At 45.8% G+C, this 16,221-nt stretch overlaps 1 protein-coding gene across 7 annotated transcripts in view; it reads right to left on the bottom strand.

Annotated features, from left to right (window-relative positions):
- Positions 1-8,801: 8,801 nt before the first annotated feature.
- Positions 8,802-16,221, bottom strand: part of LOC119968947 — an 89,833-nt gene continuing 82,413 nt past the window's right edge. For 6 of the 7 annotated variants that reach the window (XM_038801971.1, XM_038801969.1, XM_038801974.1 and 3 more), the window contains exons 11-13: positions 14,473-14,649; positions 10,860-11,107; positions 9,338-10,091 (exon numbers count right to left, since the gene is read on the bottom strand). In XM_038801971.1, coding sequence (XP_038657899.1) covers positions 9,858-10,091; positions 10,860-11,107; positions 14,473-14,649 — 659 coding nt within the window. In that variant the 3' untranslated portion in view covers positions 9,338-9,857. The other variant, XM_038801975.1, reaches the window with a different exon arrangement.

Below are 16,221 nucleotides of genomic sequence, written 5' to 3'. Positions count from 1 at the left end.
GCAAGTTATTTGGACACTTTCTTCCATGAGGCAGTCATACCCCTCAAGCTAATGTTTTTCAAAATCTGGTCCATGGTCAGAGACAGGAGGGTGTGGCTGCGAAGGAGACAGGTATGGGGACCCAGAAGGTAACAGTGGAGGAACCTCAGTTCTACAATTATCCAACAGTATAATGCTCTTTCAGCCTGGGTGGATGAGAACAGGGATTGCAGGGTGAATGAGCAAACTAACCGTGGTACAGGAGACCATTCAAGTACCAGGAGTAAAAAAAAAATGTAGTTGTAGCAGGGAACAGTATATGTAACAATATGTGTGTTGTAAGGAATACAAGGGGTTAACAATAAGATAATAATACTTAATTGTTTAATTAATAACTTATTCCTTGTTGACTGGTTAGAATATTTAATTTAGCAGTGTAAATAAATCAGCTCTGTTTAATAACACAGCTTGATGTTCTTTATTAACATTACGTTCTCAAAGCATCCTGATAGGCCCAACAGCGAACATCACAGTATAGTTAGGGGGATACTGTAGCCTGCAACTAAAAGCATGAGTCCCAAAGGCTATGTTGCCTGCATGGTGCAGTTAAGGACACCGCCTCAGGGTTGTAGCGTGGGAGAAAGATTCAATTGCTGTGGCCCATGAGTGTATCAACAACATCGGTAGGACAAAGGAAGAAGTTCTGCTGAGGGCTATGAGCACCTGTGAGCAAAATCAAAAAGTAGATCCACAAAGGTAATAATCTGTGGATTATTACCTTAGCCACAGGCAAGTTGGCATTGAGTAAATAGATCAGAGCAGGTCTTGTGACGCAATGGGTCATGTCTGTCTCTGAGCCAGAAGCTCCGAATTCAGGTCCCACCCCAGGACTTGAAGCCAAGGAAGATGCGTTCAACCTGTAAATCCTTCCAAACACGCCAACGGCTGGTGGTAAGAGTGGGAGAGACTCCTGGCCAGCCACAATAGATGTGGAGTTGTGCCCTCTCAAGCTATAAACCTCTGGGAATAACTAGCTATGGAAACAGACAAAAGTCTGCCTTAGTGCACCACTAGAATTGGAAAAAGAGAATTGGAATTGGAAATAAGGTCAGAGAGTTGACTGCGTGGCTCAAAGATTGGGGAATGGTGAAATAGGTTTCAATCCAGGGGCATTGGTACCAGTACAGGAGAACGAGTGAGCTGAACCATTGGCATGGCACTCATCTGAAGGATCAGTGTAATGGCAAATCGTATAACTAGGGTTGTAATGAGCTTTAAACTAAATAGCTGGACAATGGGGGAGGATTCACGTGAAGGGTGATTTTGAAAGTTAAAGGGAAAGCACAAGGTAATTGCGCAGGGAGTGATGTTCTCAGTGATAACCAGAGTGTGACAAGAAGAGGCAGGCTATTCAAATATAACAGTGCACCAGCAAACAAGGAACAGGGAAAATGGTCAAACAAAATACAGAATTTAAGACTTTTGAACTGAATGCAGACGGCATTTAAACCAAGAATAAATTGGTAGCAAGTATGATAACAATTAGAGACATGGGACTCTATCTTCAGCCCTAACCCGTAGTGAGTTTGGTGGTAGAGCAAGTAATCAGGAGAGTGAGAGTGGCTGGTGAGTTCCTCGGTGGTAGGCCAAAATGGATCACGCACTGGGCACATCTGATAAAGGTGATTGAAAATACAGTCTCCAGATATATCGTTCAGAACTAACCAGCTTAGTCAATCATGGTGCAACTGAACCACTCGTGGAAATGAACAATGAAGTCCCCCACCCAGAATATATTCTGTGTACTCGCTATCCCTAGTGCTTCTTCCAAGTGGTTTTCAACATGAAGGATTATTGAATATCAGCTGAGGGAAGGTGGTTGGTGATAATCAGCAAGAGGATTCCTTATCCAGGTATAACCCGAGGCCATTAAACTTCATGGGGTCGGAAGCCATTGTTAACGACTCTCAGGGCCACTCCCTCTGGATTGTGTACCACTGTGCCACTAAATCTGGTGGGTCTGCCCTGCCGGTGGACCAGGACATACCCAGGGATAAAGATGGATGGAGGTTTCTTATACATTGTCAATAAGGTATGATTTGGTGAGTATGACAACCCCAAGATGTAGTCTTCCTTGTGTATGGGACAGCTCTCGCAATTTTGGAACAAGTGCCCAGATATTGAAGAGAATGACTTTGCAGAATCAATTGGGCAGGGTGAACCTTTGTCATTTCTGGAGTGTTTGGGTGGGATCTTCCGGTCTCGTCCACCTGAGCTCCGGAAATTCCCATCCAAGGTCAATGGACATTTTAATGGTCCATGGAATTGTCCGTGGCAATTCCCACGGCAGTCAGAATGGACAATTTACTGCTTTGCCGATGCAGGACGGTCTATCCAGTTTTGTTCTTACTTGGCTTTTCTATGGCAGTTTAATACACCCGAGTGGCTTGTCAGGCCACTTCAGAGGGTACTGAATATGGAGTCAGCCACATTGCTGTAGGTCTGGAGTCATACATGGGCCAGACCAGGTAAGGAATTTCATTCGCTATTGACTAATAGGGAATTATGTGGTGTTTTACAGAAATCCAGTAGTTTCATGGTCTCCATTACTTAGACCAGCATTTCCCCCCTCCCCTCTAGATTTTTTGAATTAACTGAATTTAAGTGCGCCAGATGCTGTGTTGGGATTTGAACCTATGCCTCGGTGTCATTAGGCTAGATCTCTGAATTACTCATTCGGTTATGTAACCACTATTCTAACACTCCCAATTGTATTTGGTAGATGGTGACGATTTTGAAGATTTTGCCTGGAGTGCCAAACACAGTTCTGCCTGAACAGTCCAAAAAAATCGAACTGTTGCCTCAGCAACCATGTGGAGATTGGCATGTATCTCAGAGAACCTGTGCCTTGCTGTGTGGGGGATTGAAATTGGGGTCATCAGCTGTGGTCTCACAAAAGCCGTCTGTTCATTCTCTTGTGGCTGTCAATTAATGTAGGCACCATCGACTAATTTGGCTGGGGAGGCGAACCAGGATACTGCAGCAGTGAGGAGAAACAAGGTGCACAGAAAACATAGAAATACAAATAGCAACAGAATAAAGTATAGGCATTAGACAGGAAACAAGCACAGAGATTAGCATGCTTTTGGAATACATGTGTATTAATGTGCAGATTGTTACAAATAAGCTTGAGAAGCTGCAGGCACAAGATGTCATATGGAGTGGGGGAGGGAAATGGGCGAAGGGTGGGGATGCTCATATTCATCTCCAGAACTATGCTGATATCTCAGCAAATGGAGATTTTCGCTTTTCCCTTTTCGCTTGGCTGACTCCAGCTCGAGCCATAACAATATTGTGGGTGGGCACAGCAGATCAGGAGGTGGGACTGCGACGTCAGGAAATCTACTGACCTCTGATCCTTGCCTCCAAAATGAAAATACATCGCATCATTTCAGGTCTGTGACCCGATGAACCTTAATGAAGGTAAATGGATACAATTTTCAGTCATGGATAAAAAAGCTGGATTGCGAGATGAAATTTAACCGCCTTTTTAAAGTGTGCAACATCAAATGGTCTCTTTCTGTACAGTTTGACTGTTTCACTTAGTAGCTATAGTGCCCGATTTCATCTTGCAGGTGGGAATCGGAAATTGGGACGTTTCCTGACATCATAATCTCAATTTCTCAAAAGCAGTGCCTGCCAATGTCATTTTCACGGCGCAAGTTGGGAACAGCTGAAGTCTGATCTGTAGGGTTAAAAGATTCATCTCCATTTACAGACAGCACAGTTTGGGAGATGAATGTGAAGTCCTCCAATCCTCACCCCCACCCCCTCACCTCCTAGTCCACCCTCTGTCTCTGTTTATCTCTGGTCTCCTAGTCCACCCCTCAAACACCCTCATACCCCTTATCCCTAACCCACTTACCCTGTATCTACTACATATAGAATTCATGAACTCGATTAAATGTTAAGGAGCCTTTGAGAAGCTCATACATCTGTGAAAATAAACAATCAGTTTAATATCCACCTGATAAACAGTATACTTTTCAGAGCTCATAAATCTGTCAAAATAGCCAAGCTCTTATTCCTATTGACAGCTTTGCTAACAACCCCGCTGAGCAGTAGCCATTAGACATTTTGGAACTCAGAAAAACATTCATAATGAGATTCCACTGGATAACTGTACAAACTACCTCTGCAGAGATGAATCAATTAGTGGATTTGTTAATTAGCCATGCATTCTAATGAGATTCCATTGAATATCTATGTCAACAAAACCTCCTGAATTGAATACATAAAAGAGATTGAAGACAGCCAGAAGCTTAGCATCCTGTCAATGCTTTGAAACATTCAAAACACTAAAAATCATGGGATCATTAAAGCAAAGGAGACATTTTGCACAATCAAATCTGTATTCCACTGTTGCATTATGCAGAAAGTGGATAACCTACTCTAATGCATCTGAAGACTTTTCCACTTTCATAATGCTGTTCAATTGAATGGTCACTTACCTTTTCAAAAACAATCAATGTATTAAAAATATATTTAACATATGACGTTTCAGTTGATGTTGGCAACACTTTTTGAACTTCCCTTTCATAAGGTTTCTGACTCCAAACTATTGGTCCTCTATGATTCACGATACCTCTGAGCAGGTGTGAAACATGTGACTTTCCAAAGCCTTGAAAATTATGAAAGATTTAAAAATGCCCATTTTCAGCATGCAGCCAGCAATATCGGGACAGCTCCAAATAAAAGATGTTGCCATGGATATCTGGATGGGTCCCAGTTATGCCTGCCTTTTCTTGGGATATGTGGAACATTCATTATTCCAGTCCTACTCCTACTGGTTAGGGGAATAGATAGGAGATTCTGTGGTCGCGAGCGAGACTCCCGAAAGGTATGTTGCCTCCCGGGTGCCAGGGCCAGGGATGTCTCGGATCATGTCTTCAGGATCCTGAAGGGGGAGGGTGTGCAGCCAGAAGTCGTGGTGCACATTGGTACCAACGACGTAGGTAGGAAAAAGGGTGTGGAGGTAATAAACAAGTTTAGGGAGTTAGGCTGGAAGTTAAAGGCCAGGACAGAGAGAGTTGTCATCTCTGGTTTGTTGCCGGTGCCACGTGATAGCGAGGCTAGGAATAGGGAGAGAGTGCAGTTGAACACGTGGCTGCAGGAATGGTGTAGGAGGGAGGGCCTCAGGTATTTGGATAATTGGAGCGCATTCTGGGGAAGGTGGGACCTGTACAAGCAGGACGGGTTACATCTGAACCAGAGGTGCACCAATATCCTGGGGGGGAGGTTTTCTTGTATTCTTCGGGAGGGTTTAAACTAATTTGGCAGGGGAATGGGAACCGGATTTGTAGTCCAGCAACTAAGGAAGCCGATATTCAGGACACCAAAGCACGTAGTGATGCAGTGGGGAAGGTAACACTGACAAAGGAGAGTACTTGCAGGCAAGGAGATAGGTTGAAGTATGTATACTTTAATGCAAGAAGCATCAGGAACAAGGTGGGTGAACTTAAGGCATGGATCGGTACTTGGGACTACGATGTGGTGGCCATCACGGAAACTTGGATAGAAGAGGGGCAGAAATGGTTGTTGGAGGTCCCTGGTTATAGATGTTTCAACAAGATTAGGGAGGATGGTAAAAGAGGTGGGGGGGGGAGGGGGTGGCATTGTTAATTAGAGATAGTATAACAGCTGCAGAAAGGCAGTTCGAGGGGGATCTGCCTACTGAGGTAATATGGGTTGAAATCAGAAATAGGAAAGGAGCAGTCACCTTGTTGGGAGTTTTCTATAAGCCCCCCAATAGCAGCAGAGATGTGGAGGAACAGATTGGGAAACAGATTTTGGAAAGGTGCAGAAGTCACAGGGTAGTAGTCATGGGTGACTTCAACTTCCCAAACATTGAGTGGAAACTCTTTAGATCAAATAGTTTGGATGGAGTAGTGTTTGTGCAGTGTGTCCAGGAAGCTTTTCTAACACAGTATGTAGATTATCCGACCAGAGGGGAGGCCATATTGGATTTAGTACTTGGTAATGAACCAGGGCAGATGATAGATTTGTTAGTGGGGGAGCATTTTGGAGGTAGTGACCACAATTCTGTGACTTTCAATTTAGTTATGGAGAGGGATAGGTGCGTGCAACAGGGCAAGGTTTACAATTGGGGGAAGGGTAAATACAATGCTGTCAACAAGAATTGAAGTACAGAAGTTGGGAACATAGGCTGTCAGGGAAGGACACAAGTGAAATGTGGAACTGGGCGCTGGAGGGATACAAGATAGCCAGGAGGGAACTGAAGAAAGGGAACGGAAGAAAGAGAGCTAAGAGAGGGCATGAAAAATCTTTGGCAGGTAGGATCAAGGAAAACCCCAAGGCCTTTTACAAATATGTGAGAAATATGAGAATGACTAGAGCGAGGGTAGGTCCGATCAAGGACAGTAGCGGGAGATTGTGTATTGAGTCTGAAGAGATAGGAGAGGTCTTGAACAAATATTTTTCTTCAGTATTTATAAATGAGAGGGGCCATATTGTTGGAGAAGACAGTGTGAAACAGACTGATAAGCTCGAGGAGATACTTGTCAGGAAGGAAGATGTGTTGCGCATTTTGAAAAACTTGAGGATAGACAAGTCCCCCAGGCCTGACAGGATAATATCCAAGGATTCTATGGGAAGCAAGAAATGAAATTGCAGAGCCGTTGGCAATGGTCTTTTCGTCCTCGCTGTCAACAGGGGTGGTACCAGAGGATTGGAGAGTGGCAAATGTCGTGCCCCTGTTCAAAAAAGGGAATAGGGATAACCCTGGGAATTACAGGCCAGTTAGTCTTACTTCGGTGGTAGGCAAAGTAATGGAAAGGGTACTGAGGGATAGGATTTCTGAGCATCTGGAAAGACACTGCTTGATTAGGATAGTCAGCACGGATTTGTGAGGGGTAGGTCTTGCCTTACAAGTCTTATTGACTTCTTTGAGGAGGTGACCAAGCATGTGGATGAAGGTAAAGCAGTGGATGTAGTGTACATGGATTTTAGTAAGGCATTTGATAAGTTTCCCCATTGTAGGCTTGTGTAGAAAGTAAGGAGGCATGGATAGTGGGAAATTTGGCCAGTTGGATAACAAACTGGCTAACCGATAGAAGACAGAGAGTGGTGGTGGATGGCAAATATTCAGACTGGAGCCCAGTTACCAGTGGCGTACCGAAGGGATCAGTTCTGGGTCCTCTGCTGTTCGTGATTTTCATTAACGACTTGGATGAGGGAGCTGAAGGGTGGGTCAGTAAATTTGCAGATGATACGAAGATTGGTGGAGTTGTGGATAGTGAGGAGGGCTGTTGTCGGCTTCAAAGAGACATAGATAGGATGCAGAGCTGGGCTGAGAAGTGGCAGATGGAGTTTAACCCTGACAAGTGTGAGGTTGTCCATTTTGGAAGGACAAATATGAATGCGGAATACAGGGTTAACGGTAGGGTTCTTGGCAATGTGGAGGAGCAGAGAGATCTTGGGGTCTATGTTCATAGATCTTTAAAAGTTGCCACTCAAGTGGATAGAGCTGTGAAGAAGGCCTATGGTGTGCTCGCGTTCATTAGCAGAGGGATTGAATTTAAGAGCCGTGAGGTGATGATGCAGCTGTACAAAACCTTGGTCAGGCCACATTTGGAGTACTGTGTGCAATTCTGGTCGCCTCATTTTAGGAAGGATGTGGAAGCTTTGGAAAAGGTGCAAAGGAGATTTACCAGGATGTTGCCTGGAATGGAGAGTAGGTCATATGAGGAAAGGTTGAGGGTGCTAAGCCTTTTCTCATTAGAACGGAGAAGGATGAGGGGCGACTTGATAGAGGTTTATAAGATGATCAGGGGAATAGATAGAGTAGACAGTCAGAGACTTTTTCCCCGGGTGGAACACACCATTACAAGGGGACATAAATTTAAGATAAATGGTGGAAGATATAGAGGGGATGTCAGAGGTAGGTTCTTTACCCAGAGAGTAGTGGGGGCATGGAATGCACTGCCTGTGGAAGTAGTTGAGTCGGAAACGTTAGGGACCTTCAAGCGGCTATTGGATAGGTACATGGATTAGGGTAGAATAATGGAGTGTAGATTAACTTCTTCTTAAGGACAGCACGGTAGCATTGTGGATAGCATAATTGCTTCACAGCTCCAGGGTCCCAAGTTCGATTTCGACTTGGGTCACTGTCTGTGTGGAGTCTGCACATCCTCCCCGAGTGTGCGTGGGTTTCCTCCGGGTACTCAGGTTTCCTCCCACAGTCCAAAGATGTGCAGGTTGGGTGGATTGGCCATGAAAAATTGCACTTAGTGTCCAAAATTCTATGATTAACCTAGGACAAAAGTTCGGCACAACATCGTGGGCCGAAGGGCCTGTTCTGTGCTGTATTTCTCTATCTCTATCTCTACTCAGCACTCTGCCCCCATCTCTTTTTCCAGTATATTGATGATTGTAACAGAACCACCTCCTGCTGACCAACATTTCCAAATCTATTTCTGGACCCAGAAGGCTAATCAGGCTCCAGGTTGTGCAGGGTGTATATCAGCAGTCAAATTACTAATACCAGCTTCCCACACTGGATGAAATTGCAAATTACCCCCGATATGTTAACTTACTATGCCATCCAAGTCCACCGTAACCATTATTACAATAATCATGCAGCATCTAGTCCCATTACCATATATCACATTGCACTGAATGAATTCAGCTGAACGTCACTTCAGAACTTCCCAATTATTTAGCATTGAGAAACATATTTCTACTAAATCAATTCCGTATGCTAAACATAAAGTCAGTGACATACTGAACAATAATGAAACATATTAGATTATTCACCTTTATTGTAAAAACAAAAAGTCTGTGAAAAAATAATTGTCGCCAAAAACTTGTAAAACACTCTTAAATTGTGACCGTATACAGGAATATCAAACATGAAAATCTGTAAAGGATTAGTAATACTAGATTTGACCACAAAGTTGCCTGCTGAGATTATTTTAGCGGAATCATAAACTCGCAAGTTAATAGTTGCAAATTTACAATGTTAAATCTGCAAACGTCTTGTCGCTTTCATAGTTTCGTACATAATTACCAAAATGCATTTTATAAAAAAAAATTGGAGTAGTTCGGTTTAGAGCAAAATTCTTACTTTCCCATTTTGTTTTTAAGAAAGCTTGCCAGCATAAATTAACGAAATTGCCTGCAATACATCCAGAATTCTGTTTTATTCCCAACTCATCAATTGTCCTGAGTCACTCATGAATCCCAAGTCAACAAGTCTAAATTCCAGGAATTACAGACTTGAAGGAGAATCCATTTCTTCTGTGGGAAATCCGAGATTTAATTCAGCAAGAGCCTATAACAAGAGGGGAAACAAATAATTTGGCATAACCTGTCACATGGATAAGTGTCCCAGCAATGAGATTCAAAAGCATCAATGATTTAACAGTGGGATACAGTACTGAATCTGAAAATTACAGCTGTACATTTGAACTGAAAGACTGAATGCAAATTTGCCATCAGTGATAACCTTAGAACTATGTGTTTTTATCATGTTCAGTGTTATTTTTTTTACATTTGTGGGAACTACAATGAATTATTCTGGTAAAAACTGGTTAATTATTTCAGTAACAGAAGGTTTCTGTTAATTATAATTAGCTTACACTTATCTCAGTTAAACAATTAATTGTTCTTTGACTGTAATTGTTTGTGACAGATGCGCAAACAAAGGTTTCGAGTGCAGCTTGTGATGTTCATGTGACTGAATCTGATCCTTTGAGTGGTTGAATGAACACAGTAATATTCCCACAGCAGCTGCAACATGAAATGGTCCACTCTTTTGTTACTTATGTAGCAAAATACATTTTGTGAGAATTGACACTTCAGTTTAATTTTGTTGCTTTGGCCGGAATTGTCCAGCCGTTCTCTGGCAGCGGGATTCTCTGGTACCGTTGGCAGTGCATCTCTGACCATGGTTTTCCCGGTGGTGTGGGGGTGGCTTCAATGCGAATTCTCATCGACAGCAGCAGGAACCGAGAATCCAGACACCAGCGAACGACACGCTGCCTCCCGCCATCGAGAAACATGCGGATGGGGAGCAGGAGAATACCACTCTGCTTCACAATGAAAAAGTATTTGATAACTGACTGGCAACCAAGTCTAAAGTGGCAAAAGTAGACCTTTACAAAACTTCAATTTAAGTAAAATATTCATATCAAAACGCAATTACAACTCCAACAGAACCACAAGATCCAGGTCCTTACTGATCTAATATTTCTATGCTGAGCATTATTATCTACAGAGATTGAAGTACCCATTATGAAGCATCACTCCATAATGCCTGGATCTGCTTTGCAAGAGCATAGAAATTAAATCTGTAGGGTCTCACGGTGGAGCAGTGGTTAGCACGCACGGCGCCGAGGACCCGGGTTTGATCCCGGCCCCGGGTCACTGTCCATGTGGAATTTACACATTCTCCCCGTGTCTGAATGGGTCTCACCCCCACAACCCAAAGATGAGCAGGGCAGGTGGATTGGCCACGCTAAATTGCCCTTTAATTGGAAAAAAGAATTGGGTACTCTAAATTTATATTTAAAAAAAAGAAATGGAAACGGAAATTCATTTAGGTCACTGAAAAATTAGAATAGTAGTTGGCTAAGTATATTGACTGCTACACCAAGATGATTTGTTCATTTTTCTCCTGTCGAGCAGATAGTGGACAGTCTTAAAATTATCCTATTTGTTCAAGGGACAATGAAGTTCCAGTTCTGCATTATTCAAGTAGTCATGGATCAAAATAACACCAACTTTCATTTGTTTGTGACAGAATATAGTAAATAACCACAAAACTGATCACTAACATTAACTTCTGTTACTTGACTTACCTTTCTTGTCATTTCATTGGAAGGATCTTCGTTGCAAAAAATGGTAAGGAACAGTCTACAGACGCTTTCACCTTTGTTGAGCATTATGCTCAGCAATTCCCGGTTCTTTTCTTGGGAGGTACTTTTTGACGAAACGTTGCCCACTTCCTCATTATTCAGACACTTCTCAAAAAGCTTATCCACTACAGGCCTGTGAACACCTTCACCCATTTTCTGGACAAAATTACTGAAGTTCTTGTGTATCCAACCTGATGAGAAACAAACATGAGTACAGGAGAAATTAATAACCATCTCAATCAGAAATTAAGGGTTTATGCCCAGATTGCTGCTGATGTTTGTGCTCAGTTCTTTCATCTGTGGTCCTCTTGAGGACCACTTTGGAATGACAACATTTTGCAGTTTACTTTCGACACAGTTAATATGCCAGCTAATGTGGGATGTGTAAAGAAACATTAATGCCTGTTTTTGATGTATGTAACTAAAGGGAGTGATAGATGCGTAGTTTTGCTGCTTGCCCGCTTCAGGAATATCCATTTTGGGAAGCAACTCGAGGAGATATTGTAGATGGATGACCAATGTACTGGCAGGGACATACTGCTCTTTCAAATATTCTTACGAGACTCCATGCCTCGAGACTTTACATCCATTTGAAATTTAATACTGATTGACTTGAGTTTCCTGGGACTTAGGAAAACCAGGAGATGAAGGAAGGTGAGGTCTATAGATCCAGTGTGGGGGATGGGTGTGGTAGGAGGGATGGGGGGGGGGAAGGAGAGTGGGAGGTAAGGGGGATGGCAGGTGGGGGGAGGAGGTTGGGGAATGGCTCATGACCATGCCTCTCAGAGCTATAACCCTGCCCACGCCTGCATGATTGAAGTCACATGGTTGGATTAAGCACATATACAGAGGTGTGTTACACTGCAATTGATGGGACGGTATGATTTTCTGAATGTTCCTGATAAATCTGGGCCGGTTGGGGCAGCATGTGGTGCAGTGGTTAGCACTGGGACTGCGGCACTGAGGACCAGGGTTCGAATCCTGGCCGTGGGTCACTGTCCGGTGTGGTGTTTGCACATTCTTCCCGTGTCTGCAACATGGGTTTCACACCCGCAACCCAAAGATGTGCAGGTTAGGTGGATTGGCCACTCTAAATTGCCCCCTTAACTGGGAAAAAAAAAACGATGTTTCACATACAAACAACAACCTGAAAAGTGAAGGATATCACAGGGGGTGATATATATTATCCATATTCATGCAATTTGTATGTGCAGCTGCTTTCCTGCCACTGGTCAGGTGAAGTCTGGACTCAGGGGTGGTCTTCCCACCCTACCAACAATTGAGGCCTTGAACACCCACTTAAGGGCCTCATCCCGCTGCAGTTGATATTCAACTAGTGGTGGACGGGGAGTTTATCACACAGGAAGCGCGAAAATAAAACCTTTTCAAAAATCAGAAAGCAAAGCACACAGGGTTGTGGGTGGGAGGATTCTCTCGTTCAAAGGCATTTAATGCCTGATTGCGGGACCAAGCATCAGGAGGTGGGGTGGGGAGTATGGAGGGTTCTGCTGAGAGCTACCCTTGCTGCTGAACCCCCTCCCATAAACTGCTACCATCCTACCCAGACTTCCATCTAACCCTCACTCACTGTAGCCGGTGTTGCTCAGCGTACCTAGGCCTCCCGCTGGTTGCATTGCCTGCAGCTGTTACCGCTCCTGCTGCCTGCAACTTATATCTGCCGCCCTTTGATTGACCAGCAGCTTTTGAGGGCAGGATATCCACTCCCGGGATACTGGAGACAGTCCACCCTAGCGACCTTAGTACCCGAGTGGCAATTAATACCAGCATGCCTTCCTCACAAAGAGGTGACATGGGATCCTACTGGCTCTCCAGCTGGTGGGTGCAATCCCATCGTCTACATTAAGTACTGTCCACTCTGTGATACACCTGACACCCTGTTTCTGTTGGAGAAATCCTGGATACAAAGTGTTTGTTCATCCCTGGAGCACAGCATTGCTAGGGAATGTGGAACGGGATTCTCCCCTACCCGGAGGAGCGGGGGGGTCCCGGCGTAGCAGGGTGGCGCCAACCACTCCGGCGTCGGGCCTCCCCAAAGGTGCGGAATTCTCCGCACCTTTAGGGGCCATGGCCTCTCATTGAGGCGCTAGGCCCGTGCCGGAGTGGTTGGCACCACACCGACTGGTGGCCAAACCGGCTCCAGCGGCCTTTGATGCCCGCCGCCGGGGCTGCCCGAAAGGCCTTCGCTGGTTCGCGCATGCGCCGGTGCGTCAGCTGCCGCTGATGTCACCACCGGCGCTTGCGCGCTGGGGGATTCTCTTCCGCTTCCGCCATGGTGGAGGCCGTGACGGCGGCGCAAGAAAAAGAGTGCCCCCACAGCACTGGCCCGCACGCCGATCGGTGGGCCCCGATCGCAGGCCTGGCCACCGCGGGGGTCCGATCGCCCCGCGCCCCCCCAGGACCCCGGTCGCTCGCGCCGCCGATCCCGCCGCCACCCAGAGGTGGTTCAAACCACAGCGGCGGGAGAGGCCTCCCAGCGGCGGGACTTTGGCCCATCGCGGGCCGGAGAATCGCCGCAGGGGCCTCGCCGATCGGCGGGGCGTGATTCCCGCCCCCGCCAATTCCCGGTGGCAGAGAATTCCGGCCACGGCTGAGGCGGGATTTACTCCGGCCCCGGGCGATTCTCCGACCCTGCGGGGGGTCGGAGAATTTCGCCCGTGATGTGTGAGCCATAAACATAGCGATAGTTTTCCAGAACTAAAAAAAAATCTTAACTGGTAGCACAGAGCGTCCCTGTCGAGTAACACCAATGCAAAGTCCACAAATAACCCAGTATAAGTAAGAAGAGCTCATTCAGAAAAATATACTCGATCCAAGTCAAACCATCAAATAAAACCTAGATGCTCAGAAAACAGAGGTGGGATTCGTGCAGCCCATGCCGGGCCGGAGAATCGCCGGGCCGGGTGTGAATCGCGCGATGCCACCCCGACATAGGTCCGCCGATTCTCCAGCGCGGCACTGGTCAGGGGGCGCTCTACGTGCCCCACCTCCCCCCCGGCGATTCTCCACCCTGGATGGACCGAATGTCCGCAAAAAAAATCTGAATCCGCCGGTGGTGTCCACGTGTGGTCTTACCCGACGGGACCTCAGCGTGCATCTTTTTGGGGGCAGCCTGGCGAGGGTGGGGGGGGGGGGGGGGGGGGGGGCTCCAACCCCAGGGGGGACCTCTGCTGTGGCCTGGCCCGCGATTGGAGCCTATCGATCGGCAGGCCGGCCTCTCTTTTGCTCCGCGCCGGCCTCTGTCGGCCTACGCCATGTTGCGTAGGTGCCGGCGCGGAGAAGGAAGACACCGTGCAGGTCGCAGTGCGCATGTGTCCATTCATGCCAGTCATAGTGCCTGCGCAGACCTGCGGCGCTCATTTAACGCCGGTATCGGCAGCTGGAGCGGTGTGGGTCGCTCCAGTGCCGTCCTGGCCTCCTGCAGGGCTCGGAATGGCTGCTCCTGGGGACCTGTTGACGCTGTCGTATAATGCAAACATGTTTTCGACGGCGTCAACACTTAGCCTCAGGATCAGAGAATCCCGCCGCAGATCTTTACCTTTGCAATCTTTACTGTTGGGTGTTGAGTTTCTTGCTTTCGATAATTCATATTGTTTGCTTCTTAATGCACCAAGCTCCTTTTCACATTCCATGTATCGCCGATAGCTTTTAAAGTACAGAGTACTAATGGACTCCTCCAAGCTTTTCTCTCTTGCACTTTTTTCATTTGTTCCATCTGTGAAACAAAAATATATGCTCCATATGGAATTGAAGGCTTCACAAAATGTGCTCTGTAGTTAGAAATGGTAATGGTTTCAACTAAAGTGTATGCAATGCTGATGGAATATGGGAGGAAAATTACTACTTGGGGTGTTAGGGTAATACCATTCCAGGGTACCTGGTATTGGGCACTGAAAGATACTAGTCCACATTTGCTGCACCCAGCCAAGGATTTGATGAATTCCTAGATTGTGATTCCCCAATTTAAACCTGGGGCAAGAATGGTTTGTGCGAAGCTGAGACTCATGAAAACCATGCTGGCGTTGGCAGCATGAAGCCTGGGAATATTTCCCCTGAGCACTAGCTGCATCTCCCTGGTCAGTCTCCTGCCTGGATCCTGGCTGGTAGGACAGCAGCTTTTGAATGAGTCACAAAGAGAGGATTTTAGTAAACCCTCATAAGTGGAGGGCTGAAACCACGGAAGCTTAAGCTGAGGGAAGCACCCCTGCACTTCCAGGTTCCACAAGGATAGTCAAAAAAATGTTAAATAGATCCACCTGTTTGGGCTTCCCTTACTGCTAGACTGACTTGACAGCAAGGGCTCAAACAATGTTAAAATTGCCATTGGATTAAATTACTTAATTGGTGCCTGCCTCCCCATTGAACAGTTTGCAGCAATTAATGCCCACCTCCAATTGAGAGCTACCCCACGCCCAGTGAAGACAAGCTTGGTTTACCCTCCCCCAAAGACACCTGAAACTTGAGGTTCATAAGGAGGAGGTGTTAGCGATTCTGGAAAGTGTGAAAATAGATAAGTCCCCTGGGCCGGATGGGATTTGTCCTAGGATTTTCTGGGCAGCTAGGGAGGAGATTGCTGAGCCTTTGGCTTTGATCTTTAAGTCATCTTTGTCTACAGGAATAGTGCCAGAAGACTGGAGGATGGCAAATGTTGTCCCCTTGTTCAAGAAGGGGAGTAACCCCGGTAACTATAGACCAGTGAGCCTTACTTCTGTTGCGGGCAAAGTATTGGAAAGACTTATAAGAAATAGGATGTATAATCATCTGGAAAGGAATAATTTGATTAGAGATAGTCAACACGGTTTTGTGAAGAGTAGGTCATGCCTCACAAACCTTATTGAGTTCTTTGAGAAGGAGACCAAACAGGTGGATGAGGGTAAAGCAGTTGACGTGGTGTATATGGATTTCAGTAAAGTGTTTGATAAGGTTCCCCACGGTAGGCTATTGCAGAAAATACAGAGGCATGGGATTCAGTGTGATTTAGCAGTTTGGATCAGAAATTGGCTAGCTGGAAGAAGACAAAGGGTGGTGGTTGATAGGAAATGTTCAGACTGGAGTCCAGTTACTGGTGGTATACCACAAGGATCTGTTTTGGGGCCACTGCTGTTTGTCATTTTTATAAATGAGCTGGAGGAGGGAGTAGAAGGATGGGTGAGTAAATTTGCAGATGACACTAAAGTCAATGGAGTTGTGGGCAGTGCGGAAGGATGTTACAAGTTACAGAGGGACATAGATAAGCTGCAGAGCTGGGCTGAGAGGTGGCAAATGGAGTTTAATGCAGAAAAGTGTG

Source organism: Scyliorhinus canicula, chromosome 7, assembly GCF_902713615.1.
Source record: "Scyliorhinus canicula chromosome 7, sScyCan1.1, whole genome shotgun sequence".
Classification (NCBI taxonomy): Eukaryota; Metazoa; Chordata; class Chondrichthyes; order Carcharhiniformes; family Scyliorhinidae; genus Scyliorhinus; species Scyliorhinus canicula.
The sequence above is the reverse complement of the archived record's forward strand: the minus strand, read 5'-3'. Positions and strand labels throughout refer to the sequence as shown.